Source organism: Anarrhichthys ocellatus, unplaced genomic scaffold (genome assembly GCF_004355925.1).
Source record: "Anarrhichthys ocellatus isolate YVR2014 unplaced genomic scaffold, GSC_Weel_1.0 scaffold72, whole genome shotgun sequence".
In the NCBI taxonomy this organism is placed as follows: Eukaryota; Metazoa; Chordata; class Actinopteri; order Perciformes; family Anarhichadidae; genus Anarrhichthys; species Anarrhichthys ocellatus.
The window spans coordinates 361,772-389,007 of NW_022280102.1; the positions used below are offsets into that span (position 1 = coordinate 361,772).

Genomic DNA, 27,236 nt, shown 5'->3' on the forward strand with positions numbered 1-27,236 from the left:
ACACACACACACACACACACACACACACACACACACACACACACACAGGATAGTTAGCACATGTGCAAGCCTTCGGCCACGAAACCTGAGCTTGCCCTCGGTGTGTGATACGAGAGACCAGCGTTGCCCTCCCAGACTGCCGGGCAGAGAGAACTGCGAGGAAGGGAGCTAGAGGGTTGATAGTAAGGGAGAGGTAGCTAATCTGGTAATTAGGTCTGCCGCTGCTGCTAACTCCTCCAGCTCTGGAGAGGTCGAGACAGAACAACATGAGATAACAGGAGTTATGAAAACTTCTAAATTAAGACGGGGGAGGAGATACAGTAGGAGATGGAAGGATTATTTGGACGAGAGAAAGCCTGCTGGCACGCTCTGGGTCTACCCGTTATGATAAATTCTGGGTCATAGATAGGAGTGAGTGTCACTCTTGCGGGTTCAAGAGGCTCAAAGAGGGGCCTCTAATGCAGTCATTTCAACAATGGCTGAGGTGTTGGGTGCAGATTCACAGTAGGGATCAGAGCCCGACTGCATGGCCAAATATTGGCTGATATTAGTTCATTTCAGATACATTGGTATCGTTGTCCTACGTGTAGGCTGACAAATGCAGATTTACATTGGATATGTTGGACTCTTGTGTTGTTGTAAACAGTGTTTCCACTCCACAGTTTGTTTATTTTTCAACTGTTAAGTGTCCCTCTCAGTAAATATACCTCAGAATTCTTTAATAACCAAAGTTAACGTGGCTATAATAAATATTTTCATATCAACAATGGATCCTATACTTTTTTGAAAAGCTGCTGTCGTTGTGGTGAACCCATTGAAAATGATCACCTGACTCTGCAATTTCCTTCAGCTCGACAGAACATTTTAGCTCACCGTTTTGGTCACTTTCATCGCCTCCAATTTCAGAGAAAATGCCCTAAAAACAAACTGTACACTACCGGCTCACCACCAAACGGCGAACGGATACAGTTAGTGACGAGCTGTTGAGAATTGTGGAGTATTTATCAGCTAAAGAGACAGATTTTGTTTTCTCAAGAGTTGGTGGAGACCAAAAACAGAGAGAATACTACATTATTGTTTATATTACATGTTTATGTAAATACTCTGATTAAATGTAAATAAATCAGGTTAAACTCTGAAATATCAATATAAATTGGCCTCAAAAACTCCAGTATCAGTCAGGTAGTATACTATATGTCATAACTAAAGCACTTTGCCAAGCGTAGCACAACAAGCAGTCACGAATGAGTTACTGTACACCACGCAAGAATGACCCACCTTCAGCTATGCTAGTTTGTGTGAAATGACATTTTACTCCGTCTCGAGTGTCTTATCTCACCTCTCCAGCAACAAAGAACAGCAGCGGCATCTCCTCCTCCTTTGCTTTGTACTTGACCATAAGCTTCTCCGCTATTGGCTGAATCAGCTCCTTGGCCGGCTCCAATTCACCTTCCTCCTCAGCGTCTGAGCCAACCAGAAGAGAGACACAGAACGACGTTAGAAGTATTGGAGAAAAAAAAAGCCACCCGGGAGAGGAAAAAATGCACAGATGAGTGAAATGGTACGCAAGGAAAGAGAGATGACTTGTGGACAGATGAGTGAGGACATAAAAGAAAGTGCACAGATGGACTTTGTCTTATTCTAATATCCAGTTTGACCACAAGAGACACAAGGATGGTCTCAAATTTTGAGGCTCACCACTTTCCAACTTTGGCATTTAGTTCCCGTCAGTCCTCACAAAACCAATAACTGTCGTTCATTCAAGTTATGTTTCTATGCTATTCACAAACCTTCTGTATTAGCATATAAATAGATAAATACTTCCTATATTTCCTACAGACCTTTGGACCTTTAAACACTGCAAGATTTTTTCCGCAGAGTCTGACATTCAATACGCTCCACATAAATGCCACTCCATTCACGCACAAGGAGCTCCCGGCAGAGCCCCATGCGGAGCTGAATCATGAATGCCGGGTCTACTCACCCACAAACAGGACGAGGCAGGGCCCCTCGTGTAGCTGCACGGCGTTGGACTCGCTGAGCTCCAGCACGGGGCGAGGGTGCCAGGGAAAGAGCCGGCACTCCGGGTCGTTCAGCACCTCCACGCGGCCCTGTCGCGTGATCATGTGACCCTCTGCGTCCAGCAGAATCAGCGTGGGAATACCTGGTGAGGGAGGAAGGGGAGGTGAAGGCGGTGGGAGAGGAAGACAAAGAGAGGTGGGCAGGAAATGGGCATGACCGTCAGATGTAGTTGGGGTCATTTCTGTTAATTATCGCTTCGTGAGGCAGATTGCTTCCTCACCCATTGAGATTTTTCTTTATTGTGCAGATGTTTTTGACCAGTTTTCACCTCTCTGTCTGTGCCCACATTTTTTCCCCCCCACATGTCATTGGCTCCCACCATCCTTCTGATTACAATCTCCCTGCCTTATTAACAGCCTTATCAGAAACAGACACCATCCGGGAGTGAACAGTGTATACGTGAGTGAGTGTGTCAACAGAGGTGGGGGCCGTCATGAACTGCGTGGGTTTGAAATGCGGGAGGGGGGGGGGGGGGGGGGGGGGGCAGTGTTGACTTGTCTTCCATGCATTCCTCACATACTTTGCAGAAGAGAGCCAGCTCTTGCTAACTTCATCCACAGCCCCTCTGCGCGCGCACGCGCACACGCCCACGCACACGCAAGCACACACACGCACGCACCAGGAAGAAAAGAGCAGGGCACAGAGAGGCGCAGCACTTCCGCAGCAAACAAGACCGTAAACTTGATAACCGGCCCACATTCCTCAGGCTGCGGGGCAATCTAATTTTCCGTTTGCATGCCCAGCACAGGGAGCTGTCAGCCATTGTGCCAGTGTTTAAGTGTGTGAACTCACTGAGCTCTGCAGGGAAAACGAATCTACACTCGCTCCTCCCAGTTTTGAAGAATTGAAACAACATTTATAAGGATGAGCTGGCTGTAAATTACCTTGTATTCCATAGAGTCTGTTGAGTCGTGACCGCCGAGCCTCGTCTGAATATGGCACCGCCAACCACGGCATCTCGCTGAAGTACTGCTGAAAGGACTCCTCTGACCTGGAGGGGGGGAAAGCACCGAACAGCAACGCCACAGTTGGTGTTTAACAGCTGAATATAGAGAGAAGACTTCATTTGTGTCCTTGACAGATAGAGATGGACGTGTGTGTCGATTAATATGATCTTGTCTGCGTTCTGCCTCGGTGAATCTTACCGGTCAGCGCTGACAAACACGATCTCAAACTTCTGACCCGACTCTTTTACGGTTTGATATGATTCCACCAACACCCGGGTCAAACTGCGGCATGGGGGGCACTAACGGAGAGAGAAAGAGGAAACATTAGAGAACGTAAAAGGGAGTGAATGAGTGACTATACAGTACACATCATCACAAATGTGATTGGTTGCTTCAATTATTTTGGTTATTTCCGTACACCTTTCCACAAACTAGTAATTGTCTCTTGTTTTGTATCCAGCTTCTTTTAAATATAGACATCTTAAACCACTAATCCTGCTCTAATACTGTAGCTTGAGAACGTGTTGCTCTGAGTGTGTTTGGAGAGCACACTCTTTGCAGGCAGGGTGGTATGGCCAGCATTAAAAGATGACATCAGGGTCTATTTATATCAGACGGGGAAAGGAACTTGTGCAATTCATGTTTTGGGGGGGGTAACATTCTTGGAAAACCTCCTCGAAGTTTGCCTTCTGGGACGAGAGACGTTGGGAAAACTTTCTCTACAGTGCGTTTCAGAGAAATGACGAGTAGATTTCACACAGGCGATAACATTGTCTAATCCACTTAGACTGCTCTAACGAAGATAAATTATATATTATAAATGCCATAACCTATTTGGTCATCTTGTCTATTTTTTCAATTTGGCACAAAAGATCTTATAGAAGCAGAATTAGTCATCTGTAAAATATTGGCAGATTATCAATAGAAGTATTTGGTCAAACATAATGATTTTAACATTATTATATTACACATTCTTTTCGTCTTCTAATCATAATTCATGTAATCTTTTTATCTTGCCATTAATCTTTAGGAGAGGTCATTATACAAGCTTTCCTACGTCTCCTGCACAGGCTTTTATTTTGAAGTCACGTTCATGAGAGTATATGAAGGTGTAAGTGTGCTTTGTATATTAAACGTCTTTGTGTACAAAGGTTTTTTGTCAGGTTTATGTCAAAAACTAATACATAAAATAAGTTTTCATTAATATTATCCATCATCTATTAAATTATATCATCTATCATTCAAGCTGCTGATAGTGGACACAGTATGTCAAGCACTTTCATTGATCGAGTCATCATACCGACACAAAGGGAGTGAGAGTGTGAAGCACAAAGCCTCGATCAATTCACTGCTCATCAACTGACTCCTCAGGTTTGTCATAGAAGTAAACACTGTATATTGTAGTTATGCGATATCATAGCTGACACAATGTGGCGTCAGTGCTAAAGCCTCATGAAGCTGTCCTAATTGGGCTTCTCTTGCCAACGTTTGTGACTAAAACTTTCAGCTAAAGTTTTATGGTAATGAGTTAAAAGTAACAGTCCCTCACCCTGCAGGCGAAAAAAAGCAAATGCAGTGAAATACAGGTCATGTTTCTCTGCCACGGGCCATTTCAGGTCCCTCGAACACTAAGGGGAAAAAAACAATAAAACGTCTATGCAAACGGATGCCAGGTGCTGGCATTCCATGTTTTTAAAATGACTTTAATAGTGGATTGATTTACACGAGTAACCAGGGGGAATATGATGTAAAAACACCGCAAATAAACTACTGTAATGGCTTTTGCGACTTGTCCTTTTCAATTTTGTATGGGTCTGGGGTTTGAGCCAGCCTTCAGGCGTCAACGTTCTGAAGAGCCGGTCTCTGAGGCTGCGGCTCTGGCAGCTGCCGTGCTGACTGACCTCAGTAGCCGGCGCTGCATCTCATCAGGAACCGCCCACTGATGATGTAACGCCCAGCATGCATCACTGAGTCATGACCTCCACGGGCTATCAGCAGGTCCATCAGAGAAGCAGACAATAGTGATGATGTCAGTGGGGTCTGGTGAACGATCCCTACTTTAAAAAAGGTCCAGAGGTGGTGGTGAAAGGACTGACAGGGATAGCTAACCACCGTTAGTGTAAACACACAAACACAATGGAGTCGCCTCCACCCTCCTGCTACTCTCTCTTATCTGTCTTGCCTAACTGCTGTCCCTTCCTGCTCCGCTCTGCTGCCGGTGCCCTTTCTCACCAATGTTTCGGTGTTCTGACAGAGCTAGGAGGCCAGAAACGTAAAAAGAAAACAGGGTCTTTCCGTCCTTTTTTCCCTCTGTCCCCTGTACTCACCCAGTGTGCCGAGAAGTACACTCCCACATAGTGTCCCTCCAGAGAGCTGCTGTCAGTTGTCTGCCTGTTGTTCCTGAGCAGAGGCCCTGCCACCACCTCCGCAAATGGCTTCGGCCCCCAGGGGAACTCCAGGCCTGGGAGGGTACAAAAGCAGAGGGGGCGGATGAGAAAGAAAAGAAATCAGAAAAAGATGCTTTGCTAGCTGCTATGTGAAGCTGTACATAGAATAGCAGGGCTTTGAGCTCAATGCTAACATCAGCATGCTAACATGCTCACAATGACAACGTAAACATGCTGATGTTTAGCATGTCTTATGTTTACCATTTTCACCTTGTCTAAGTTTTGCTAATAAAAATAATTAGCTGAGGCTAATGGGAAAATCATTAAGTTAGCAGATATTTGGTCAAAAACTAAAATACTGGACAAAATTTGAGCCGATTATGGCGCTAGATGAAAAGTGAGGAGATCAAAGTTATTACAATTTATTCTGAGGGGAACATGAATGTCTTTACAAAATATCATTGATGGAATCTCTTCAATAGTTGTCGAAGTATTTTAATCTGTAGACCAACTGGCCAACGCTGCCATCCACTGCCGGCTCTAGAGTAGTTTAAAAACATTTAAAACTATTTCAGGTAAGATGCAAAAGCAGGGCTGCTCCCAACAATTATTTTCATTATTGATTAATCAGTCAAATACTTTCTCGATTAATCGTTTTCCCAAAATCCAAGGGGACGTCTTCAAATGTCTCGTTTTGTCCGACAACAAGACCAAAGCCCAAAGATATTCAATTTACAGTTGTAGATAAGCAGAAAAATATCCACGTTTGAGAAGCTGAAACCAGGGGCTGTATTCACGAACCATACTGTGAATACTCTCAGAGAGATTTAGAATACTTCTAAGATCAACTCTGAGAAAGGAAGGGACAGAAACCTTTACCTTAGTGAGGGGGTGTGGGTGACCCTGTTGCTAGTATGACGCATGCTTTCAAAGAGTTGTGATTAATTGATCCAAAAAAGTACTCTAAGTGATAAAGGGCATAGAATGGACTTAATTATTAATACTATTTTATGTAATTAGTTGACTAATCATTGCAGCTCTGTCTGTGTCATGGCTGTCAGATAACAACGAGTCACGTGGGCTCGTCATGTACACTTACAGGGTTTTTTCCCCCCACATCTGCGACTGGAAATACTCACTGGATTCAAAATATAGTTTTAATGATGACTGAAAACCAAGCCTCTCACTCAAATAAAAGGTTACCAGAAATACTTTGCCCCCCAGTTCTCCCTCACACTTTTCATTTCCTTTTCAAGGTGTCTTCATTGTTACCGTCAAGCTCTAGAGATGCATTTGCCGCAGCCAAATTAAAAAGGAGGGTAATCATAAATAAAGCCTTGTATGGCTGGTTCATAATGGGCTCTTTATGCCAGCGTGGTTGTCTAGGGCTTCATTAGGCCGGAATGACACATCTGCACCGCGCTGACACGGCCTTTTATTGTTCTCCTGATGATAAAAGTGCACTCCATCTTTGCGCTGCAGGCTAGTCTGTCGCCACTCAAGTCAGGCCTTTCATCGAGAGTGAAAGGCAGAGGGCCCCGAATCGTTCCCCCCCCCCCCCCTCCCAGTCTCGATGTACGGTAAACTTTAGTGCGCTTTTTCTTCTTTCTAACCAAATCTGCTGCAGCTGAATTGATGCGTCACATCAGGAACTGCTCTCAGTTTGCCTTCCAAATAACAACAACGGATCAAAATGTACAATAAAAAAAATAAAAAAGTGAGCCTGTTAAGGCATAATCAAGTGCATGTGCACATATTTGGTACTCAGTCCAGAGATTAATCTGCTCTCCTCATCTAGTTTTGGAAAAACAGTTAATGAATCATGGATAATTCTGCAGGCTCCGACTGGCTTTCATTAACCAGGCAGCGAAATCGTTCACAATTCCCACGTGAAATCCATTCTGCTTCACCGCTGCCACACAGCCACTATTCTCCCTTCTCACATGACTAAAGGCACTCCTTTCACGCTGACCCAACAGGGTGTGAAGAAGCACCGTTTTCAAATATTGAGATCTTCGCAGCCACAGAGGACGTCATCTGCGCAGGGAGAGGAATGCAAGTTCACTCTTGTTAATTCTCCGTCTCCACTTCAAAGTGCAGAAATTATAGGGTTTGCAGATGAGGGAGTGAGACGTGGACACGCTATAATATTCATGCAGAACCATAATTACGGCTGGATCAACACAAACGAGTAGAAGGGGGGGGGGGAAGTTGCTGCAAAATGTTTAACCAAATGCTGCATGATGTGGCACTGCAATATCGCCACTCTGAGCAGACATTCGGTAAACAGCATGACAGAGAAAGTGTTGTGTCCGTGTGCATGCAGGTGTGACTTCTGTACATCTACACGTTGCTTTACTTATATTTCTGAAGTTTATCTCACTCATTTATGTTAGCGTAACTAAGCAGTACAAACCCTGTGGTAAGTTAGTTTGGAATAATATATCATTTTAAGTATTATTATTATTACTCCAATCGTTCTCACAGCACAGAAAGTGTTTGTCATGCAGAGTTACAAAGTGTGTGAGGAATTGATCCTTTTGATCCTCAAATGACTTCCTATTACCTCATTAAACTGTAATAATTTTGTGTTCAATGGCGGGTGGTTGGGTTAACCATTTAATAAAGAGGATTATGGTTAGAGCTTGAGGTCAGGGGATAAAAATAAATCAGCCTGATGCCTTCACTAATAATATACCGTGTGTGTGTGTGTGTGTGTGCGTGCGTGCGTGTGGCTGATCTCACCTTTAGGGTCATCTCTGACCACCAGTAGACCGTTTCGACAAACCACCTTTCCCGTCGTTGCATCCACAAACACCAGAGATGGGATACTAGTTACTTTGTACTTGTTCCACAGCTTCATCTGTGGAGAGAAAAAGACGAGGAGAGGTAGTAAAAAAAAAAAAACACAAAAAAAAAACGTTGATGGAAACATTTATATGCGTTTCAATTTCAGCGCTGGAAAAAAACAAAACGTTCAACCCAGTCATAAAGTACGTCTTCATTGCAGCTACGCAGTGTAGTATTTCCACCTAAAATACTGCAGTATAAACGAAACAAATGTCAGCTGAGTACTAAATGTATTTTATAGGACAAACACCCTCTCTTCTGTTTAAAAGGAGACTCAGGAGACTAGGGGGTAGAATAAAAAAAAAATACTGGAGCCCTGAGGTGAATTAGCAGAGGGGGAGAAGCAAACTGCTGCACTTTTTAAAGCGAGGCTAAATTGGAGCAAACTCATGCTGTCCCTGCTGAGTCATGAATAAGAGTAAAAGCAGCTGTAAAAAGAGCTGCTTTTGCTCTGCAGTAAAGAAGAAATGTCTGAATCCTAAGTGTGCAACCCTATGAATTATTGGAGACATTTCAAGCTTCCACAGCCATTTACCAGGGCTCATCGGCCTTACATTTAATCATAATAAATTAGCCGATATGAATACGGCCTCATAAAGTCAGAAAAGATCCTTTAAAGCCAGAAATCTGTGCGTGAACTGACGCCATTTATATAGTTCAGCGATCAGTGTAGTCCTCAACATCAAAGAGCAGATCAAGCATTTCACATATCCAAGACTCACTTTACACATCAGAGGGAAGAGCCCTACGCCCTGAATAGAAAATATCCGTGACTTGTAAAGAGCGGCAATTGGCACTGTGCAATGCTGCTGCTTCAGCGAGCGCAGACGAAGAAGAGGGGAATCCCTCGCATGAAATCCCATACCAGCTCAGAAACATCACACTACTATGACGGTGTGATCCCCTTATTTAAAAGTGATATGCTTCAGGTTTCTGAAGCCGTGATGCTGTGATTCAATCTTTGCCAAATAGACCCGCTTAACACCGTCTAATTTATTACCTGCTGTACCCAGCCAAACTTATAAGTATCCATATAACATAATGATTAGTGTTGTCTGGATGCTGCAGTAGTTATTTTAACAAGCTGCGTGCCAAATGAAGTGAGCGCTGCCCTTCTTGAGGCTCGGTGACTTAAGCTTGGGAGTTTGGTTACAGGTTGATGACGTTTTTTGTGAGAACACTGAGCAGGGGCCGTGAACAATGACTGATATGCAGACTAAATAAGCGAGAGGAAAGCTTGCAGACCCCGTATGTTTTACTCATATTGTGTGTCTCCTCTTTGCACAGATACTCCTCAGATTTCAACCACAGGCCTGTTCTGACAGCGGGTCAAACGGTCCGTCCCATGGACAAGACAACCCGGAGCCTCCCGACTATGTTGGTCTGGAAGTCCCTCAAAAGCAAACTTCAGCGTCTGCCACAGTCAACAGCTTTAACACACGCTCCACGCTGCTCTGGAAACTCAATCACGGCTCACAAATTGATGAGGTTTTGGGGCATTAACTGTGACTGTCTCCGAAAGCTAACGTGCCCGACACCGAATCTGTTTAACTGCAGCCATTTCACTCAGGCCGCCTGCCGCTGTCATCCTGGGGTTGATGTGAGATTCAGGGCCGGATTTAGCCGAAGAGAGTACGAGAGAGACACAAGAGAGAAGAAGAACAAAGCAGAGTGATAGGAGGATTGGTTCTGCACTCGCACTAATATGTCAAGAAATGTATTCCATGTCAAGGCCCAGACGTTTCCACACTGAGGTTATAGGAGTTTGAAAAATATGTGGATCGTGAGGCTAAAAATAGAAACTACACTACAGGTTAATGTACATCCCCTAAGATCATATTGAGATAATTGATACAAAGGAATACTTATTTTAAGAGTAGAAGAAGATGTGTACCAAATCTAAGGCTTTCCACATTGTTTCAGTGCTCTCACGTTGCAGCTGAGAGAGAGCAGCTGAGAGATCTCAGGGGCAGAACTAATTCCTCCTTTTTGTCTTGCCACTAATTCACTGCATCCTCGAATCATGTCTGCCTGGTGATTTGGCTGCAGATCAGAGTGTGCGAAATCCTTCAAGGGTTTAGATCTGCCTTTAGAATGAAAGGGCTGTTATGATTTCAGTGAGGGAGGGGGGGGGGGAATAGACTGACCTTGTAACTACAAAAGCTACATGTCCTGGAGTCTGTCGCAAACAAACGTCAAATGGCTTTCAGCAACTCGAAAAACATGAATTCATTGTGCAAGGGTGGGGTGGCAAAGGGGGAATCTCGTCACAGCCGAGCGTTGAGTTTTCATTGTACTTGTAAAACCAAAATCTTCCCCCAAAACACAGACGACAATAGCTCTCACAATACCAGCGTCCTCCTCGTGGATAGGAAACACTAGGATCGCATGCCACAGCGATCCATTCCCTCAAAAAAAAACAAAAAAAAAAAAAAACACGGTTTCATGGTTGGACGCCGCAGGCTGTCCATTATAGCCGAGACAATAAATACACAATGTGACATGATACTAAAAAAACACCATAAATCAGACCCTGCTTGGGAAAAAAAGTCGTGGAGAAATGACGTTGAGGATATTTTTGTGACCTTGTCAAGTTGTATTAGTCTGGAACGGGACTCGTTTTTTATGTCCTGCTGTATGTAGAGCCGAGAAGATTCAAGGATTAGTTTGGGGGAAAATACACTTAATTGCTTTGTTGCAGAGAGTTAGATGAGAAGGTTTTTTTTTTAAAAATAGTTTCTCATAACTGTACATAAAATATGAAGCTATCCAGCCAGCAGCTTGTTAGCTTAGCTTTTTGTACGATGCTGGTAGTCGGATGTTGTTACTTTTACTTTGTCCAGTCTTTATGCTAAGCTAAGCTAACTGACTGAAGCTTCTTTTTTCATGAACAGATGTCCGAGTGGTATCAATCTTCTTATCCAACTCTCAGCAAGACATCAACTAAGAGTTTCTATGAATGTCCGACCATTCCTGACGAAGTAATTGTCAACTTTTTGGATAATTGATCATTTTTTTAAATTTATCAAATCAAATAATATACTATAGATATGTTTTAAACAAAAAGATGAATTAACAAAATATTCAGAAGATTAACATTCAAATAACAGTTAGTTGCAGCCCAAGCTGGTCTTTTTTAGTTTTTTTTACTGATTTAAACATTTATGTTGGAGTAATTAGAACATTCTGTCCAATAGAGCAGTCAGGAGCTAATTCACTGCATCAAGATTGCATGCTGCCATCCCCGGCTTTCTCTAAGGGGGCCTCTATTCATTATCAATATCAACAGACTGTAACTATAAAGCTGAGCAGGAGGCCTGGCTATATAGTTACACAGCGGTTTAAAGACGGCAATAACCCTTGTAGGGAGCCCACCAACTGTTAAGGCTCCAGAGAAAGCTGGAAATCCATACTAACAATCCATTAACTCTCTTGGACATGCAGACATTAGCCTCACACTACACCCAGTGCTCATCATGCTAATTGGATCACGCATGGCTGCGGATCCATATCCAGAAGAAGAGCAAATCAGCCCAATGTGGGGCCAGTAGATCAGCGTGCATGGACATACCAAGGTTGAAATTGCATCGCATCGCCTCACTGATCAAAGAAAATGCTGATTATTTTAAGATATGACGCTACTTCTTTTTTTAATAGGATCAATGCCTGCATTGATGTCCTACCAGTCCCTGTATGTTGTGGACTGCAAGTGAGCAAGAAAAAGAAAAAAAAAAAAGAGAGGAATGAAACAAACCTCCTCCAGTGATCCACATTTCCATGTTTAATGTCATGCGTGGCAATCGCTCCCACACTTCATTGCTCTGTTGCACTTTATGGCAACGACCTGCTCTGTAAAAAGGAGGTTCGCTTACATGGAGAACCCCCGACGGATTTGAGGGCTAAAAGTTTTAGAACTGTACACTTCTGCTTCAGTTTTGACCCAGTCCTTTTTGAAACCCCTTCCAGTCGGCAGTGAAATTGGGCCTCTGTCAGTAACCGGTGGCGGTGGGTCTCGGCAGTGGCTTTTGGTCGTGGTGTGCGTCAGCCTGTTGAGAGAACTAGAGTGGAAGGAATTTCATCATTCAATGTGCCCAATTCATCCATCACTGTTCGAGGCCCATCTCCTCACAGATCTGCTTTCACTGTGCCGGTTATGGGCTGAGGCATCTGCCAGACGCTCCCATCACTGCTTCATTACAACAGTGCCACTACAAAGGAAAGTCAGCGCTCTACAACAGAGGACATGAGAGGTATCCTGCTGTGATAAAGGACTGTGCTGGTCGCAGTAAAGTCCTTTATCTTTGAGTATTGTACAAGGGACAAATGGTGATAATCCAATTCTTATCATGAAAGAAAAGGGGGGCTTAAACTAAGTGTTCACGTTATTAATTCCATTTCATCCAGATAAACAACCTTCGGTATTCACACTTCATAACTGCACACCGTAGATTTGTGGAATCTAATTTAACCTACGCAGGAATTCTCAACAGCGTTTATTATCGGGCAAAAATGTTCCCCACATAATCTTTGTATTCATGTCGAGAGGAATGTATTGGCACAGTTAACTGCGCAGATTGAAAAAAAAACAAAAAAAAAAACACAAGGGACACAGAGGAAAATCATGTCCCAGTTTGATTTGATTAAAATCTTCAAAAAGAGGAGAGTTTCTCAAAATGTTATCAAATGTTTCTATTGGTACAAGATAAGTCAGGTGATCAGTGGCTTCTTCCCTTAGATGGAGATAGAAGTTTGTCTATCTGATGGACTGAACCATCCCCCACAAGACATGATCCCGTCCCAGTAAAAGACAAGGCATTTGTCGCAACATGGATAGCTACATCTGCAAATGGATTCAAACTAACATGTTGGTGCACAGCAGCAGCAACAGTTCATTCATCATGTGTCAGCTTGCTTTCAGGTCTAAATCTAAAAACATTCTGCATTCTCTTCTCGGTCTATGTTTGAAGACAGACGAGAAACAAACATCTCCTGTCTGCTAAGTCATTACTAGCTCCCTACATCTCCCTGCTACACCGCTGGAACTCCCTTTTGGCTGGGCCCCTGCAGCCAGCTTTGACTTACATTCCTCCATGCTGCACCCCCGCCTCTGCTCAATCTGCTCCCGAGGCTCTGAGTAACTGCCTGTATCCACTTCAAAACCCTGTTGCTGCTCTTCATGGCTACAAAGGGAGCCCTCCCCTCCCACCTCTTAGCCATACTTCAGCCAACACTATGTGGGCCAGTGTGTGTTACTTTGCGTTTTCCATCTGTGCTGCTGTGACCTGACTATCGCTTTACCCGGTCAAGAGTCTTCACCGCCGTGGCTCCCCCGGTGGTGAAATACACATCTCAAACCCTGCGACAGCTGCACAGTCGCTGCCCTTTCTCAATGCTAAACCGATGACCTCTCTCTCTCGATAGGCTTCATCTTGCTTTGGTATGTGCATGTCATGTTGCATCCCATTAACCACCACGTGAAATATGCTTTTCAACTTAAGAACTTCTGCATCAGATGATTTTAAAAAAGTGTTCCCCAATTTTTCTATTTACCGACCACTGCCATCTTTTCCCTCGAGTGTCGGCTTTATTCCTAGAATATAAAAAAAGTACAGGCCAGTCACTCCGGCCTACTCCACTGTGCTCATTACAGAGGCTCATCCTGCACTACACATCCATTGTGACGGGCAAATGCACTTCCCCGAAAATTACCGAGCTGAAAGAACACAGCAGGCTCTCGCATCATGCCTCTCCAATGCAAAATGATGCAGCCATCTCCTGTATTTTATTAATTCTATAACATTCTCCGGCCGAGCCATTTTCGTGGTGGATCCTCCAGAACACTGGCTAAATTGCTTTTCCCGATAAATAGGCCCCCCGTTGCCACGGCAACCCCCCCCCCCACAAAGTCAGAACATGTCACCGAGTGCCAGACACATTGTGGGCTCTTAGTTAATAATTCAGTGATAAATTAACGGTTTTGTGCGAAAAACAGGTGCCAGAATGTCAGAGGGCTTATCTAGGGGAAATAACCCAGCAGAAAAAAGGGAGAGAGAGAGGGAGGCGTGTGGGTGTTCCCCCCCCTCAAGCCTTGTGTGGAGGCACAAAAGCGAGCCCCTGAATACAGGCTCTTAAATCCAAACTTGGACCCTGTATGACGGGAAGTTTTTATGTAGTAAAGAACACAGCATAAAAATGCAGGCGGGGGGGGGGAAATTGTAAAGGAGTAAAAAGCCAGGGCTCAATAGGTATCTGCAGCATTGTCTCACCACAGGCGTGGGCTGCCCCTGAGGCCTACATTCGGCAAGGCCAAAAGGTCAGGACGGCAGGGGGTGCATTCTTCACTCCCAGTGGTGTTTAGAGCAGTCTGCCTGCCTCCCTGGCCCCCCCATAGATTTACTGTTCTTTATTTCTCTCCCAGTCTATCTATGACACACACACAGACCATAACAACACTAATGTGGAAAATGTTTTAATTGCATCCTTTTTCTCTCCACTTTAGCCATCCATGCATGCTAAAGAGACATTTTCAAAACACAAAGCACCTCTCCGTCGGGAGAGAATAAAATACACCAGTCTTCTAGACACTGATGCGTGATTATCATGGGATTAGAGGCCGTTTGTCGTGTAATGCATGTTTGAGAATCCTGATTTGATGTCGCACTCACTTTATTGATGCGAGTAACAATGCAGTGGAAAGCAGCATGGTGGAGACTAGGAAACACTTCAGCAACCATTTGTTTTTTTTGTCATTTAGAATGAACTAAAAGTAAAAGAAATGCTGTGCCTTAGCTTTCAATTTATGCACGGCATGTAAAAGCATTTAATGATAAAATACGTAGCCATTTTTTTTTTTTTACTTCCTGATTTTAGACAGTGGGCTTCTCATTTATAAATCTTTGGCTGTCAATAGCAGACCTCATCAGCTGAAGCTAACTAGCTAATTAAGCTAACGTTAGCTTCATAAGTTTGTTGAAAACTCAGTCGTCTGAGTTTTTAAAGTTTCGAGGCATACTTGGACGAGCATGACGGATGCTAGTTCAAGCTTTATTGTTCATACGGTATATTTTACTTCTATTGTTACAAGAGAAAAGGCTTTTAGGGAAAGAACAAAAAACTATTAACGCTGGGTTAGCATTACTACAGTAAAACAGTTAGTCAGACAGCAACAGTTTGTTAACACCCCTTTCACATTCAGTGTGGAAAATAAAATATACAGAAACAGTACATTCGTATGTGAGAAGTAAAGTGTAGTCATGGTAACATACTTATTCAGGTCAATCATTAAATCCTGCTGCATTCAAATGAGCGGTAATGATTTACCTCAACACTGTTCACAGGATGACAGGAGCTTGTTGATATGAATATTGTGTCATAATTTCTCAGTCAGTTGTAACTCACACCTTCTACACCATCACCAGCCTGCATTTCATCAAGCGAAGGCCTGCAGGCTCTAACAGACACACAGAGATGATATAAAGCTGGTCTGGCTCTGGACGTGCTCTATCAGTTACCTTAGCGTGACCCCGGCACTATACACTCGCAGTCATCTGCCAAGTCATGACTTGGAAAGCCTGCTGCATTTTTTGTTTTCGTTTTTTTATCAGTGTTTGCCAAAAGCTAATACAACACACTCAACTCTCTCTCTCTCAACTGTAATCCATCATAGTATGGAGCGATTCTGGCGTCAAATAAAGTCAGATATGCGTCAGAAAAGCACTTTGTGTCGCCTCATTAAGACCGTCCCTGCACTTGGGGAAACTCGGGCAATTACATATTAATAACGCAACAAAACACACAGAATAAGCCTTTTAGCACAGCTTGATTTTTACACATGTGCTCGATTAGCTACCCTCAGCAAACAGACCCACAGCAGCCGTGCATAAATTCTACCCATAAGCCAACATTGCTGTTTCTCTGTTACCCCAGATTCCTGGATTGCCGGCGGAGAAGGGGGGGGGGGGTTCAGACAGCTTCCCTGTTGTGCCCTCCGTTTGACCCCACATTTAACTCCCACCACTCCTCGTGCTGGAGCCCTGGGAAGTCTCCCAGAGCCGCAGCTCAATCCCTGATCCCATCACAACTCAACACATTAATATTTATGGAAATTTGAGAGGGAACATTTCAGACACATTATCGGCGTTTTGTGCATAATCACGGCAGTGCTGAATTCTATATACGATAATCTTTGGAACAAATCTTTACATTTAGGCGGCTGGTTAGCACTCCATTGTGTATTTGTCTGCGCTCACACTTTTAGCCAATCTATAGCAAGAAAATACACAGCATGCATGCAGGATTTATAATAATATTCAAATGGGGACTCCAACACTGCATCCAGGCATTACTGAGCAGAAGCAAACCTCTGACACCACACATAACACAGACTCCATGTCAAAATAAACACACCTTTAGACTGCAAAAAACTACAATCTTACAAGTTCACTGCATTTCACACGGTGTGAATTGGGTCTAATAAAGTCTCTGACTCGTGCTTTCAAGCTTTGATCATAGCGCTGGCTCATCTGTGCATCAAAAACCCTCAGAAAGAGGAAAAGGTGGAGAGAGTGAAGCTGTATGCAGTCAAGGAAAAACATGAAAACATGAAATGATGATTTACACAACACCACCACCAAGGGATTTTACAGTCGTCCTCAAAAATAGGCTTTTTAGATCTTGAATTAGGTTCTGAACATATCCAGTAAAGCGTTATATACACAATAAGTGACATGAGGTTTAGACACTGCGTAAGGTATCATGCATTACTGGTCTATTTGTACCCCCACAGCCATCAAGGAGCCCCATAAATCACAATGACACCCTGTCTGCTTTGCCTCATAAAACTACAATTCTAGAAACAATATACTCCCTGGCCCCAGCATGTGAACATATACACAAACAAACACAGTCACTGATACTATAGAAATATGTAGACGTATTAAGCATGCAGCGCATAACAACAACCCTCTGTCCCAGGATATAGAGTCCAACCTCTCACTTATCTTTAAAGCTTCTGCTGCTGTGGGCCATGATGGGCTGCCCATTACCTGAGGCAGAGTCACATGCATGTCTACAGTGACATTTGATTACATGGTGACACTTCATATCCATCTATTAGCCCGTTTCCTCCTCTAGTCTTACGCTCATTAAAAGTCACATCTGTTTGGCTGCCTCTGCAGACCGGCCCCGTGTATTTTTATGGCTGAGCTGTACAGCTGGACCCCCTTTCGTATCTCGCAAAAGCCCCCCCTTCCCTCAGCCGCCCGCCCTACTCCATGCACGCCTCGTTCTCGGCTTACCCCCCCCCTTCCCCCCTCACTATTCACAGCAGGGGCGACAGAGTCACATAAGCTCCCTCTCGAACAGAATCAGCCCATATTGGCAAGAGACTCTTGGGTACAGATTTAATTTCATCCAGATTAAGTATTGCACAAAACGTCATACAAATCAAATACCCATCAAGTCTGGGCCACATGTCTAGGGATGCACTGGGGAAAAAAACCTACACAGACACACACCTTCAATTTATGCTATTTTATCGATGAACAACCACTTCATTATGGCCTGTAATTAACGCAGGTGAACGTCAAAAATTGTAAAATGTCTGACAGTTTGAATGTCCTTAAATTCTATCTTTGACTCCCACCATTTAATTGGGACATTGGGGAGACTATTTCACTGTGTTTACATCAACCACAGAGTGCCTTACTAAACAGGATTGTAAGAATAGTGACGAGTAGATAAAAGGAAATAAAGACGATGGAAATAAAAACTCAATAGAGAGGAGACAGGCAGGCTTGGAACAGCAATCAAAGAAGACATAAAGACACATTGTAAAAATGCTTCCCTGTACAACCCAGCTTTGGGAAGTGGTTTAAAAGATGCTACTGATCTGGCTAGCCTCAGCTCTGGCAGAGTGCTGCAGACCTCAGGAGCCTCGACAGCAAAGACCGTCACTTTTTGTTATAAGCAAAGTCCTTGAAACAAGCTGTGGTGCTCTGCAAGAGGACCCGAGGCTACGCTCCACCCCCCCTTATAAAAGGTCTGATATGTAGCTCGGAGCCAAACCCCCGCTGAGCCTCAAAATAAACATCCATCAATTTTCTAGATACTTAAGGTCAGGACTCTTGTGGCAGCACAGCGAACAATGTGTCTTTTTTTCCTCCTAAACTTCCTCTTGCTTCTCTGGGGGGGGGGGGGGGCCTCCTTGAGCTCCCAGTACAGCTGAAAGTCTGGAGGAATCAGGTGCCTGAACCTCCTCAACTGGCTCCGCTCAGTCTATCAAAGCAGTGTCTTGGTGTCTGATGAAGACAAAGACGTTGCCTTTCAATGCTATAAAATCGTAGTTGTGGATTGTGCTTTAAAAACAGTCCCTGCCCACGACTAAATTACCACAAACATGATACGCAATGTGAGAAAATAAAGGTGACGACATGTTTATAGTGACGGATTATGTGCCTGTCTCGGCAAGTTGATTTTCAATGAACGTCTTGTTGCAGATAAAAAAAAATGCATTTAGTGTGCTTTGGAGAATGGTCCGCAAAAGAGCGAAAACATATCGAATTTGTAGCCAAGCTCATTTAAGGCATCAAAATTAATCTTGTTTCTTCTTCAATAAAGAATAACAAATAGTGTTCTGACTCACAAGCAATGAGTTTCACTAATGATATTGTAGCAATAGTTGTGTATTTGCTTTTTTCCCTTTCCTGTCAAGTCAATAAACACCAGTCTGAAAGTACGGCTACTACATGACTGGTGTCGCTTTACTTCGAAAAGATGATATGAATTATTACATTGTTGTCAGAGCTGGTGTGGTCGGATGTGGTGAAATTCAAGTAACAACTAAATGCAAAAAAAGCATGTCGGTATTTGTAACACGACTTAACACCGGCTTATTCTACACATCGTGTGGCTTTTCACACACGATTAGTGAAAAACCTCAAATAAGCACCGTTAAGTCATTTCCTGTTACATGCTGCTACAATGCTGTGTTGAGAAAAAAAAAAAAAAAAAAAAGGTAACTGGAGGATTTTTCTTATTGTAAACAAAACAGAGTGAGCAAACGACGGCAATAGAGATGATGAAAGAAGGGGAGCACAGCGAGAGGAGTCAAAGAGACATTAGTGTCAGTTTTCAGGGTCACGTCACCCTGGAGGGCTGACTGAGCACCGGTTCAAAGTTCAGGCCTTTAATAGCACGGCTGAAACAGCTTGGCCTTCATGTCATCTGCTCACGCCTAACTTCCATGCAAGCCCTGATCCTCCATGACACCGCCGTCTCAGCTCCTTATGTGAAACCCTTACAAAAGGAAATAAAACAGAAAAAAAAATTTTTTTCACAAACATTCAGTCACCTTCCCATGTTGTGGACCTGAGGGCCTCTTTTTGTGAGATTTGTCTTGTACACACCTGTAAAGACTCTCAGAATGAAACAAAGCCAAGAATAAAATAGCTTTTTTATTTTTTAATCGCCAAGTGATTTCCATTCACAGAGGCAATGCAAGCCGTCCAGCGTCTGCGCTCGAAGCTTCCCCTGCATCAAAAACATGTGAGACATCAGAGGAAAGTGTGCGCTCGGCTGTGTGTTTGTAATTCAGGTCCACAAGCCCGACATACAGATCTGAGGCCTCCCACGGATGCGGGCGGAGATCACCAGCCCTCGCTAAGCCTTGGCTTCCTACAGACTCTTCAGATATCTTATTTCAGCAGTTCAAGGGCTTTTTAGACACGATGATGTAATCCTCTGGCACCCATCCTCCCCACGCAATCCAACACGTTATTTGCTGTTCAAGGCAATTAAATACTAAAATCAGCCTGGTGATGTGTGGCTGGAAGCAATAGCCTTACAGTGGGGACAGGAAGTGAAAGACAATGTGGAGGAAATTACAAGCGTGACATGGATTTAATGTAGCAAATGTCTGAGACTAATGAGCCAACAGACCTAATCAGATTTCTTGTTTCTAAGATGCCATTTGAATTCCAGCAGCCTGTTGCATCAGCTGTGTGTAAATTCATACCATGGTTTAGTTACAATGTGGAGATAAAATAAACGGACATTCCTTCTTAACTGCTGTCATTGAAGAACATCTTGAGAGATGGAGACACACAGATGTTACAGCAGGAAGAAATGTTTCTTTAAAACTGCATTTTTCCATGACATCCCATTGACGCTTACAATGATTTCGACATGCACACTTGATATTGGGATTTTATGCTTCATTCACTGGCTATGGAACTCCTGACCACTTGGCTCTTTTTAACAGTGTTGCAACAAGCGTGGAGTTCAGGCGCCTTTTGTTGACATTCTTGTTAAACCTTTCTGAAGTCAAATTGGGGGGGGTGGGGGGGGGGGTGGTACTGTGTCCTATCATTTCTGTAACTTTCACAGTGGGATTAGCCAGCTGTGTGGAGGTGAGAAAGGAACCAGGTTTTGAACTTCTGTCTTCACTCTTTTTTTTTTGCCCCCCCCAATTCTTGACACAACTATTTGCAGCACTTGTGAACATCTCAACTACTGGGTGAAACATTATGGATGCCTTGCAGGAGAGGCGTTAAAATGTACACCCTTATCCCACGATGGCCAGCTTGAGCTCCGCTTTCCAGTGTAGCCATATATTTTGGACATGGTCGGACAACATGTTGCACAAACCACTTTATTTTTAGTACGAGCCGACCCTTACTGTTCATCACTAGTCAGTAGTAGCTTTCGCTCCAATTATACCCAAATTCCTCGACTGCAACAATGCTTTGATTATAGTCGACTGAGTTATGTTGCAGCAGTATTATGAAGTAGCAACTAACCAAAGTGAAGAGTTTAGTGTGAAGGTAAATAGTTACACATCATCGCAGTTAGTGTTGACTTTACATTGGGACTCAATCACAATTAAGCAATGTGTTGAGATATACTGTACAGGTTTACTAAGGTCAACTTTGTTTGGAGCAGCTCATAAACAATGTATTTCCACGACTGCAGCTCTGCAAAGACATGATTACCTTGGCTGAGATGGAGACAATTCTTTTTTAATGACAGCCCATCTCCAATGTTTTAAACGTTTCAGGTCACAGAGCAGAGCAAAGCAAAGCAGGCCTTGAGATTTGTACTCGGGCTTTAACAATTTAAAAAGGAGCAGAAAACTCTTTTAAAGCCTGCCAATAATCAAGAAGGTAAAGAAAAAACAGTGTGGCTTTGTGTTTTAAAGGTCCGTTCATTCCTTTTACAAGCACTTAGACATGCGTGCCGGAGCAACGGATCTTTATCTGTATGTTTGTAGTCAAAATGATAGCATCCTTTGGAGAGCACGATACAATACAAGGCAAACAAACAAATCCAGAAGTGAAATTATAAGCAGGATTATATTGCTTCCACTACATAACCATTAGCTCATGGGACCTGAGCAGAAAATGGAAGTCTGGTTCAAAGGGTGGGGAAGGGGTGTCCTTTAGTGCTTGGACTTCCTCCAACAGTTCTCTGGCCTTAGCTACAGGAAACCTGCACATAACTGCAGCCAGAAACAAAATGGAAGAGGATGAACCTTAAATGACTCTCCTGAGCTGCTAGCGTAATTTCATATCATCATCATCACCAGTGACTGCAGTGTTTTAAACAATTTCTTGTGCATCTTGAATAAAGAAACTGGTGCAAAACAAATGTATTGAGAGTCATCTAGCCTAAAGGTAAAGAAAATATGACGTCCTACTAACAAGAAAACCCCTAATGCATTACTGACCCGTGCTGGTTTTGAAAAGCTGTCCAGGGAAATGTGATTAATATTTTCCACAAACTCTGAAAAAGGAATTCCCAGGAGATTTAAACAGAGAAAGAGAGAGAGAGACAGAATGAGCACTTTTTAAAAGTAGTCAAGTTCAGTAATGGCTAACGTTAAACTGAGGAATCCATTGCCAAGGAAGGCCCTCCCATTAATATGAGTCATGGAAGACCACAAGGAGTGGTCATTAAAATGCAACAGCCAAGACCAAAATTTAATTCCAAAACAAGAAAGAAAAAGGGGAGTGAAAGGGTTTTTCATGCACCTCCAGATTCGTGAATAAATCACAATCACCAGCTCTTTTTTTCCTTTTGTCTTCTCCGCACTGAGCAACGTCATCCCTGATCCTGACAGCTAGGATCGAGCTCCACGCAGACACAAAGAGGACACACATGGGTGAGGTGCAGCTCTCCCTGCGTCTGTGGCAGCCAGGAATGTGCAGTGGGTTTACTGGGTTTATAAATAACCGTCAGAAACAGGCAGACACAAAAGGCGCCGCTGTTCTAAGCCGGACCACTCTTGCTGAGCACCCTCTGCCCTCCTGGTTTCTACCAGCGTCTCACCGGAGCAGTTAGCGACAGTGGCTGACCCAACCCACCCAAGCCAGCATGTGTGTTTCCTTGCAGCTCCAGCATCAGCAGCCCACGTTAGGTCTGAATACAGAAAAGAACAAAGCAACCTTTAAGGGCAAACAAGGTGGCAATGTATGTAGGTGTGGGGGGATGTAGGTTAAGAGGTAAGGAAGGAGGGAGAAATAGCATCGAATTAGGGCTGCAACCTCAATTTTACAATTTCTCTTTTTTACGATGAATGAATTATTGTTCAGTCCAGTGGTTCCTAACATTTTTTGTCTGATGCAGCGTACTGCGCACACATAGATGAACTAAACCCAGCTGATCTAAAAGCATTAAAAGATAATGTACAAAACACAAAATCAGTCAGGGAGTTGTTTGATATTATAAAGAGCCACTATGGATTTGGGGAATAGGTATGTTTAATGCATTAGTTATTTATTTTTATGTGCATTTTTCTTTTTGGAAGATTCATCATAACATTACTTAATATATAAAAGTGGACATTGCTATTGTATTATCATTTATTTTTTATTAAAATGAACCGTTATTGTTTGGGTCAGTTTGGTCGAGTTTGGTTTTAGTACAATTAAGTGTGGCAGAAGCTAGCTAGACGGTTGTGTATTGATTACTTTTAGCTTTTTTTTTAACCATTAGCTTATTTTAGCTAACTTCAACCATTTATTCATTTGTTTAAGCTAACTATAAGAACGTTACATTTCCGAATCTATTTCAACCATTTAGTCATTACTTTAATTAAGCAGTCTATTTCAACCGTTTCTCTACTAGCCTATCTTTGCTAACGTCAACAGTCCATCCAAAACTTTTAGCTATTAGCTTGTTAGCCAGAATTATTGGATAAATGCAAGCAGGAAGGTTTAATTCAGTGCATTTTTTGTCAGGGACCATGCACAAAAAACATGAATTTCATACAAAGAGAAAATATCTATTGTACCAGATTCAGCTACTAGCCACGTTTTATCTGCAGTCACTGTTTTGTGCACTCTCATCCGCAACATGTGGGTTCCACTTTTTGAATGGAACTGTAATTTCGAAGTCGTAAAATGTGTTGAGCTACTCCACAATCTTTCCACATACCGACTGTAAAAGCAGCCCTTTGGGTACAGAGATACAACCCGTCATGACTGGGCCCAAACGGCAAGACTACATATCAGCTCACACAGCAATGAGGTAGTTTTGGAAATAATGAGACCATGTGGCTGTAAGGATGTGGTTGCATGGCACAATGGCATGAAAAGTGGCAGACAGCGTTTTTGAAAAGCAGCGAGTGCTTCTGAATATGCGCTGCGGCAGAGCTGATAGGAACAGATTATGACGAGAATCAATCCGTACTGCCACATTACATCCTTCATCCAGTTTCTCCTGGTACCTCGGGAACAGAAGCGTGCTGCTGCCTGGAGCTCGACAGAGATAGAAATCAGCCTGGTTTTTATCTCCCAGTCCTCTCGTCACCTTTCCAGTCCTCCATTCCCCCCACCTTTTTTTTTTTTCTAATAAAGGGCTGTAATGGCATGCATTGAGCACGTTCGAGATGCAGGGACTGAGGGAGGAGGGGTGAAAAGGTGATGGGCTGCACAATGGCCAGTCACACCGCATTTAAATGCTTTTCTCTCCGACACAGTAGCAATGGAAAGTGAGGAGGGCTGGACAATGTACTTATGCATGTCCTGTTCTTCGGGCTGTGGAAAATTGGATTGTGATGCCGATTCTGCTCTCCAGCGTGATTCGTCAGTGACACAGTTTTCTCTCAAAAACACCACGTAGAAAATACATCATCCGAACCAGATCCATTTTCCCTGGCCAGGAAGCAAGGTTCCTCTCCTTTTAGGGTGCTAACACAGAGAGAGTCAATAATGACAGAGGAAAAACAACAGAGGTTGAAAATTGATGCGTCTGCCTCAAATGTGTCACGTCTGTTAACACCTCTATCTAACTTTGTAGATAGAGGGGTGTTTTTGGAGGAGAACATTTTCTGTTAAAGATTTCCATTTCTTCCTGTGGGTGTAATGCGATAGCCAGGGAGCCGAGTGCAGTTGTGTTGCATGCATTGATTGCAGTGAAAATAGTCGACTTGGACAACGTGAAATCCCAATACAACGGGGGAACTCCCAACTAAACCAAGCCTCAATGTTTGATGTGATGGATTACCTACCTCTGGCAATGTTCACATTTGTGGCGGTTCTTTTTCATTCGAGTCAATGGCTTCCTCTGAAGAGGTGTACAACACTATGGTTATCGATTAAGAACTAGAGCTGAAACCATTACTCAATCAATCGGTGGGTTGATCAACAGAGGATTAAGCTGCTTTTTTGATAATTCTCTCAAGCAGAACATCTGATGGTTCCGGCTTCTTTTTCATTGGACAACTTTTTTTTCTTAAGACATCACCTTGGGTTAGACCAAACTTATCAATTAATAGAAAACATCATCTACAGGTTAATCGATAATAAATTAGTCTTTGACAAAACCAGCACTTTGAAGAAATAATCTTGGGCTCGCGGAATTAATGGAATAATCCAAAAAATAATTAACAGAAGAATTGAAAAATGGTAATCATTGCAGCCCTAATATGTAATTTGCAGATCACAAGTGATGTTAAGATTAAATCATGTCGCTCATCAGGGAGACCATCACGCTGCAAACAAAGTTGTAATTAAATGTTCTTCTTTACACTCACAGCCAATGAGCCCATTTAAAAAAATAAATAAACTTTTACAGGTTCATTCAAAGCGATCGGCGCATTAACGTCAGTGTTTAGCGACATGCAGAGTGTTGTTACTTTTACAGACACAGATGCAGCTGCTCGATGTGGAGCGGATCTAATTAAATGCTGTTCCACATTAACAGGATTGAGCCAACCTACGGATTTCTGCCTGCTCCCTCCGGCCTGAGTGGCACTCGCTGTAATGCATACGAACAGGAACCGGACGAAGTAGCTTCCTAGAATATACACACATCCTGCCAGACACAAGCGAAACCGACATCCGTACACACAGATGACCAGCACGCATTGTGCCTTGGGGTGGTGGAACATGGCGGCGTGGCAGCAGCGTTACAGTTGCACAATGGCCAAGTAGAAGCTGCTTTTTCAAGGCTTAGGGTCTTTATGTAGCCCTGGGCGATATCTAGAGGTGTAACCTGTAGCGTCACTCTCGATTTCTAATTACAGGTTTGGCTCTACCCAACTCATCTGGATTGAACTGAACATATTCCGTCTTTACCTGCAGTCATTTTGTTGTCACTGGGCTTTAGGGCTGTGGATCAAAACCCATGTAGCTCCATGTTTTGCTCCGATTGCTGCCAAATACCAACCAGGAAACTGTGGTCTGTCAAACACACATAGTATATGTGGCGGCCTACAGAGCACACTGTTAGTAAGTGGTTGCATTCCCCAACATAAACCACCAGCTAAAATCTCAGTGATGAATGTGGGTTTGCTCATGTCGGATGAAGCAGGTCTCAATGAGAGCAGACAATAAGCCGCATGCTAATTAACAGGCACCATGTGTGAAATCAATTCTGTTTTACTCAGAGCAAACGCTGCAGCATAGCGCTCAATTATGGCTCCGGCTTCACATCTTCCATTTGTATCCAGCTAAACAACTAAACAGTCTAAATGGACGAAATATAGAAAGTATGACGATATCCGAGCTGAGAGCTTTTGAGATGTAAGCAGCAGGCCGGTGTTCGTACGAATAGAGAGTCCATATGGGCGTCTGCTGCACGGCCGGCTCCGTTTATGTGCTCACTCACGTTTGTTGAGACAACAGGACCAACTGGTCGAGATCTCCCCGGCTGCTGCTTCACATGATGGACTGCGACCGGTCGAGCTCGAGACAAGGTTGCTCAAATAATATTTATAATTTCTGGCAGATAACCTACCGCAAGGAGACCGCACAGCCTGCTCCTTGCTGCTGCATGTCAGTCCTGCTCACACCGAAATGTATGAAGCTGAAACACATCCTGCTATTTCATTTGCTCCTATAGCATAACAGCCCACTTTAAAACAGCGTGGATTCACTCGGACTCTCCTGGGGTGGCTAGAACAAGATCCTGACATTAATGATCTTCATATTATTTTTACTGGATCGCTGTAGTGTGCAACCAAAGACATGCCTGAAGTACACCATAGTGAATGTACTGAGCAAAAACAAACCGATGCATTTCACCAAGTTACCATTAATAACTAGTTTGTTGGCATTTTCCTATCAGAGAACTAGATGAGACTAAAAATATAATTCAAACATTAAATCCAACTTTGGGCAGGTGTCACAAAAAAAAAAAAAGGTACCATTTTTTTACTTTGTGCAACCGAGCTGTAATTTTATATTTTCATTGCTGTTTTATTGCTTGCCTACACCTGCCTTCAAAGTTTTGTTTGTTTGGATGTGCGCTACCACTCCACATTGCTTTGAGAGTTGATTCACTCGCATCCCAGAGACAACAAAGAGGGTTTTGCAAAACCGTGTATAGTGCAAGCAAGTCTTAACTTTGGTGCTAGAGAGAAGAGACTTGTGAGTCAAGGAGAGAGAAATTTCATGGCAATGATTCACAGTGAAAAATCTTGTGTGAAATGTTGACATTTTGGCCTGAAGGTGGCAAAAACGAAAGCCGA

General features: G+C 43.3%; 1 protein-coding gene across 1 annotated transcript in view; it reads right to left on the reverse strand.

Annotated features, from left to right (window-relative positions):
- The window catches only part of nxn (nucleoredoxin), a 53,271-nt gene that overhangs the window by 5,500 nt on the left and 20,535 nt on the right, over positions 1-27,236 (reverse strand). The window contains exons 2-7 of the mRNA XM_031873472.1: positions 8,162-8,279; positions 5,357-5,490; positions 3,228-3,328; positions 2,967-3,073; positions 1,985-2,164; positions 1,340-1,464 (exon numbers count right to left, since the gene is read on the reverse strand). Of these exons, the coding sequence (XP_031729332.1) occupies positions 1,340-1,464; positions 1,985-2,164; positions 2,967-3,073; positions 3,228-3,328; positions 5,357-5,490; positions 8,162-8,279 (765 nt within the window). The remainder of the gene's footprint in view (positions 1-1,339; positions 1,465-1,984; positions 2,165-2,966; positions 3,074-3,227; positions 3,329-5,356; positions 5,491-8,161; positions 8,280-27,236) is intronic.